General features: G+C 35.5%; 1 protein-coding gene across 1 annotated transcript; it reads left to right on the plus strand.

The window, feature by feature from the left end:
- Positions 1–3511: 3511 nt before the first annotated feature.
- LOC122310175 (protein FAR1-RELATED SEQUENCE 5-like) lies at positions 3512–4234 on the plus strand. The gene has a single exon (XM_043124052.1). The coding sequence runs from the start codon at positions 3512–3514 to the stop codon at positions 4232–4234; it is 723 nt and encodes a 240-aa protein (XP_042979986.1).
- Positions 4235–6829: the final 2595 nt, after the last annotated feature.

Consider the following 6829-nt stretch of genomic DNA (forward strand, 5'->3'; position numbering starts at 1 on the left):
TCTCAAGTAAGTCATGTATCTCAAGTTATGATCAAGTCATGTTATGTGACATCAAGACTTATGTTATTTCGTATTTCAGTCACGTTTCGTCTCGAATACAGTTGTATATTTTGAGAACAGTTAAGTTTCAATTATCAGTTAATTTGTACTACGATCAAGGATGATACACGCTGCCTGGTGTTGTGGTCAAAGCTATGCGTTTCCGAGTACTAAGGTGAATGAGTATAATCTACCGTACCACAGGTGGTTAAATCAGTTAAGTTATGTTATGGTCAAGGATAATACGCGATGTCTAGTACTGCAGTCAAGGCTATGCACTGTCGAGTACTACGTTAAAGGAGTATAATCTACCATTATGTTAAGTTATGTTATGGTAAAAGATAACATGCACTGCCCGGTACTGTGGTCAAGGCTATGCGCTGTCAAGTGTTACGGTAAAGGAGTATAATCTACTGTTATGTTAAGTTATGTTACGGTCAATGATAATACACGCTGCTTAGTACTATGGTCAAGGTTTTGCACTGTCAAGTACTATGGTGAAGGAGTATAATCTACCGTATTACAGAAAGATGATACGCACTATCTGGTACTGTGGTCAAGCCTATGTTCTGCCAAGTACTACGGTGAAGGAATATAATCTGCTGTTATGTTATTTTATGTTCACATATATGTTATATTCATGTTCACGTTAAGTTTCAAGTTCATGTTCATATCATATTATATTCATATTTATGTTATATTCAAGCTCATGTTCATGTTATGTTATGTTCATGTTCATGTTATGTTCACATTCACATTATGTCTCAAGTTCATGTTTATGTTATGTATGTTCATGTTCATGCTATGTTTCAAATCCATGTTATGTCTCACGATCACGTTCTTGTTATGTTGCTAGTCCATGTTATATTTTAAGTTCAAGTTCATATCATGTCAAGTCAAGTTCGGTTCACATTTCAATTCAGGTTATGTCAGTTATGCCATGCTATATATCAAGTTATATTATGCTTACTTATGACTTTAACTATACATTCATGCTTTTACTGTCATGCATGCATCATTAACCTGTGTGAGAGTTTCTTGTTAACTTACTGAGATTTGTAATCAAATTTTACCATGATAGTCCCAACTACCATCCTTCCGAATGGTAGGTGATGTGTCAGGATCAAAGCAGGGAGCAGACACTGGTAGACTAGAGGAGGTTGACTAGACATCACAAATACGATGCAAAGCTTACAGCTTCCATAGTTACTTTTTGGACAGTATTCTAGCCTCGTTAGTCGAGTTATATGAGTTACTTGACAAACTTCCTCAATAGCGTATTTTGGTAATGTAATATGGAGCTGGTCTCCCATGTTTTTGAGATTATAGTATTCTGAGACTCGTACTGAAATCGTAGATGTTTATTTTGTTAAGTATGCTTGGATTACAATTTAACTATTTGGATATTATAAGTTTGGTGCATAGTATTGCTAAAAAAAAAAAATATCCGTTGCAAATATTGCATAATGTTATATGCATATTAGGAATATTGCATCTTATATGTCATAAATAGGGGTAAGTAACTATGTGTTGCATTTCCCGATACTTCAAATGTCCGTTCAATCCCTAGCGAAATTTGGAGGTGTCACTGTTTGAAAGAGAGGTTTATGTCCATGGGACTTATATAATTATTTTACAAATGAGGTTACTGGTACATTGGTTCTAGAACAAAAGAGTTTTGGATATTGTTAAAGCAATGCACTAGAGCAAGCAAGAAATTTGGATATTGACAGTATGGGTGTGCCCATAGGTCTTTCATCTCTGTCATGAATTAGCTTAATTTTTGTTTCATTATGTCATTATGATATGAACTAACCTTCAAATAACAGAAAGTTTAAGTAATCGAAAACTACAGGGTTTTATCCAAGCCGTTGACTATATAATAAAAAATATATATAATATGAAAACTCTTGAGAGGAACAGATGGGAAGGCTCTACTGTGTTCAAGGCTTCTAGTCGTCTTTTAAATTCCTCCAGTTCAAAAAAATGTGTTGCTGTAGCATGCTTTCTTGATCTATCAGAGGTAAAATAATAATAATAATAAGTGCATGCATTACCGATCACCTAAAGCCACAAAAATAAAAATAAAAATTTGTACAAACCTTTGTAAAAAACAGGATTCATGAGTCACAAGTGCATGCATCACCATTATTCTTGTAAAACTCAAAGCATTAAAAACTTGGTCGTGGCAATTGAATGCTCTAAATTCTTCGTGATATATATTTTTATAGTTTTATGGAATTAAATAATAAGCATGTTGTTCACGAAAATAGACTACTTTTTCAACATGAAGTTAGGTGTATAAACTCATTTGTAATTATTATAATGAGTTATAATTGATTGTGTGGTTTTGTATTGAATGAACCAATTTATAATCTTGATAGTGATGAACTTGAGACTGAAAGTGTAACATTCAATATGATGTGAATGTTGAAGATGGGGTTAATGTGAAAGATGGAGTGAATGTGATGCTCTCTTTGAGTAGTAGTCCGTTAAAGCCATCCACTGGTATGATATTTGAGGAGGTCGAAGATGCTCAAGCATATTACAAGGCATATGCAAGGGGTAAAGGATTTGTAATCTGGGTGAATCATACTTAATTGTTGAAAGATGATAAAACTTTTTATGTAGTAGATTATGTTTGCACAAGGGAAGGATTTCGGCGGATTAGTTGGAAGGTTACAAATCGAATACTCCCTAAACTTGCTGGGACAAAAATTGGATGTAAAACAATAATGGAAATAAAGAAAGATGGCGAAAAGTGGATAGTCAACAAGTTTATGATTGGATATAACCATATTCTACTTACACCAAGAAGCACTAGTTTTCTTCGTGGACATAGGGGGGTTACTAAAGTTCAAAAAAACTTATTATGACTTTGAATGAGTCCGGTGTACTGACAAGGAAGATGGAAGCAAAACAAGATAAATATTTGAAGAAAGGGGATCCACAAAGGTTGTATTTCTACTTTCTTGATCGACAACTCAAAGAACCTGAGTTTGTGCAACGATGACAAGGCGATAAGGCAATTGTAGAGGTACTCTTGAATACAACTCATAGGTTGTGCTTGTGGCACATCTTACAAAAGTTTCCTGAACACTTGGCCCATGTATACAACAAATTTCTAGACTTACAAAAAGATTTTCGTCATTGCATCCATGAGATAATTACTACTGATGAGTTCGAGCAAAAATGGGCTTTGATTGTGGTGAAGTATGAGTTACGAGAAAATACTTGGCTGCAAAATCTTTACAGCTGATAGGATAAATGGGTATCGGCGTACTTGCATTCAACATTTTGTGCCGATATGTCAACAACTCAGAGGAGTGAAAGCATGAACAAATATTTCAAAAATTATGTTTGTTCAAACACTATGGTTAGTGATTCTGTGCATCAGTACAAAAAAACTGTAGATGCATGTTACTTTAAAGAGAGAGAAAAGGATGTGCAGATAAAATCTACAAGGGCAATAATGAAGACACCTTTTAAAATTGAAGAGGAGGTAGCAAAGGTTTATACAAGAAAGTCTTTCATGATCTTCCAAGATGAGCTGTTCAATAGTCTACCGAACCAAGCAAGAAAATTGAATGTGATTGGTGAGGTCAAGACATATGGAGTGACAGCTTATGGTAAAGAAACACCTATTTACCATGTGACATTGGAAGGTGATGAAGTACATGCTACATATACATGCCATATGTGGGGAGTTTATGGGATTCTTTGTAGGCATATCTTGTGTGTTTTTGGCAAGAAGGCAAAGTTAAATGAATTGCCACAACATTATGATCTGGACAGATGGACTATTAATGCTGAGAATCGAATCATTCTCCACATACCATGTTTTGATGACCAAGCGAGGCAAGGACAAGATGATCCTACGATAAGAAAAAACAAGTCAATGACTCAACTTTATGACATTGTCAAACTTGCATCACAATCAACTGAAAAATACAAGCACTTCATATTTGCATTGGAGAATATTTACAAAGAGTTGCTTGTAATGGAAGAGCACGTAGAATATTCACAAACCGTGCCCATCAATGATGATCAAATATTAAGAAGTCAAGTTTTATCGAACTTTTCACAAATGCTGCAAGATCCTCCACAGATGCCCACGAAAGGGCGCCCAAAATCTTTAAGATTGAAGAACCCAAAGGAAACACAAATAACAAAGAAAAGATATTGTAGTATTTGAAAAAATGAGGGACATGCTAAAAACAATTGTCCTTGAGTGAGGTATAGTAACTTGTAGTTATTTGTATTTTATCGGTTTTTAAATAAATAAGCTAAACAAGTTTGTTGTTATTTATTTAGGGATTTGGGGGCAACAATCGACAACATATCGGAACATTTGGATTCATAGTGCCACAACGTTAGGACATGCCACAACTTAACCAAGGTAGATAGGTGTAATCCATGGAAGATGAAGAAAGCTATTGGAACCAACTCGTTAATTCTGTCATATTATTTAATTGGAGAGTAGTAGACTTTTATGAGAGTCGTTGTTATTCCTCTCAATGATTGGAACCATATTGTTATCAGGTTGTGCAAATTGAACTGCTTTAGTTTTTGAACCATATGACCAATTGTTTTTTCAATATTGTATTTCTATTGGAACCATGTTGTATTTCATTGGTAGTCACATTGCTTTAATCTTTAAACATGCACTGGGAGAAATGGATATATTAGTTGAAACAAAACCCAGGTGAATATCGGGCCATGTTCAACATCTAGGAACCATCCAATTTACATAACAAAATTTTACAATCTAGTAACACTTGATATCTCCCTTCACAACAAAAAGAAAAATACACTAATATATTTTAATCCAAACTACCTGTTTACAGCTAACTTCTTCAAGATACATTTATGGTCCAAGCCAACAAAAAATTATTACAATTGATAACACTCAATACATACACAATAATATGCGTGCAGATCTGCTTCACAAGTTTCTCCTTTTGCTTGTAAAGAATATTCTCTCTCTCAACTAGTTTATCTTTCTTTTTCTGAACTTCATACTCCCGCAACAATACATCATCCTCCCTTTTTGAACTACATTCTCTCTTGTATGAATTTGCTCCTCAACCAGTTGAAGTATATTTGCCCACATGAAGAACTGGCATTGTGCTTCTCCCTGCATTACAAAAGGTCAATTTGACAAATGTAAAATATGACACGTTAAAAAGCAATACCAAAATATGCCAAAAAAGGTTATGTTTTACCGTGTTGTACTTCGGGCATGCGTAAAATTTTCGTCCAGGACTTTTGGAGGTCTTTAATGGGGCTTCAAGCCACACCAATAGGTTGGTGATTCCATTTGCTCTACATCAACTACATATGATGATGAGCTCGATGCCATAGGTGATCTATCTCAAACAGTGCACTAGTTTGCTTAGTTTAAGAAAAAGCACATATCCAACTAAAAAAGAATCTCTACAATCCACAATCCACAATTAAGAGAATATGGACTTCTTCATGAGCATTTCTTTTTTCTCCTAAGTCTACTTCTTCATACACAACAATCGTATGAAATGAACCCTTTGCTTTTATTTTCCTTTTGTTAACAAGCATGTAAGTGTTATTGGGCTATTGGTGTTGGCATTAGATACAAAAAATTGGAAGGTTTGATGTTAGTCTTTTGTAGTCTGTGAGCTAATTCATAACAAAAATAAAGCTAATTCATGACAAAAATCAAGCCAATTCATTACCAAAAACTGGAAGCTAACATGACAAAAATCAAGCTAATTCATGACAAAAAACTGGAAGCACATTTATGACAAAAATCAAGCTAATTCATGATAATGTAGTATGGAAATTACCAAGTTTGTCATAAACATGCATCCATCTACATGCTACAATGTCAAATCGACAGTCTCATGATGAATATTCTCTAGTTTAAGAATAATGTTTCTTCTTAGACATGACACGACAGTCTCATGAATATGACACAAAAGTCTCATGTTGTTAAAATTTCCTTTTCCATGGCATCCACCGTGTGATTTCCTTCTTCTTCACCAATTTACATTCCAAGCAGATATGACTAACACTCAAATTCAAGGTCTCTAACACAACGCCTCAACAACCATGATGATAGGAAAATCTATTTTCCAATTTTAATAAATGAAATGGTGAAAGGGCATACCAAAGAAGGGTTACTTCTTCTTCGGCAGTGGCTACGTCTTCCTCGACGGTGGCTAGTACAATTCGTCGTCTTCAACTTTGAGGTACAAAGTGCAGTGTTGTTTAGAGAGGGGTGCGAAGGGGCAGTGCTGCAATGAGGAAGGGGCTGTGTCACGATGGGCAAGGGGCTGCCAGTTGCGACAGAGAAGTGGCTACGACAGGGACGTGGCTGCGACAGGGAAGTGGCTGTGAGCTGCAATGGGCAACGCGGTGGGTTTTCAAAGGGGCTGTGTTGTAAAGGGGAGGGTCCGTCTCGGTGTGATTTTGTAGGGAAATGATTTTCCATGTGGTGCTGGTTCACCTGAAATGTGGTGGATGCTCTAGATGTCATGTAATAATTCACTAGTTGTTTTTTGAGGATCCTTGCATGGACCGGCCCGTAAGAATTCTCATATCAAAATACATACATGGAACTATGGAATTAAGCCTTGGCTGAAACATATAGGTGCAAAAACATGAAAAATCATCACTTAATCATGCTCCAAACTTTAAACATATTACTTAGAAATCAAAGCATAATGGAGCAAAGCATGAAATCATAGCATTTGGTTAAGATTCAAAACCTCTAACAAATGGTATAGCCGTATCATCAAGTATCACAAATTAA

This window comes from Carya illinoinensis, chromosome 5 (genome assembly GCF_018687715.1).
Source record: "Carya illinoinensis cultivar Pawnee chromosome 5, C.illinoinensisPawnee_v1, whole genome shotgun sequence".
Classification (NCBI taxonomy): Eukaryota; Viridiplantae; Streptophyta; class Magnoliopsida; order Fagales; family Juglandaceae; genus Carya; species Carya illinoinensis.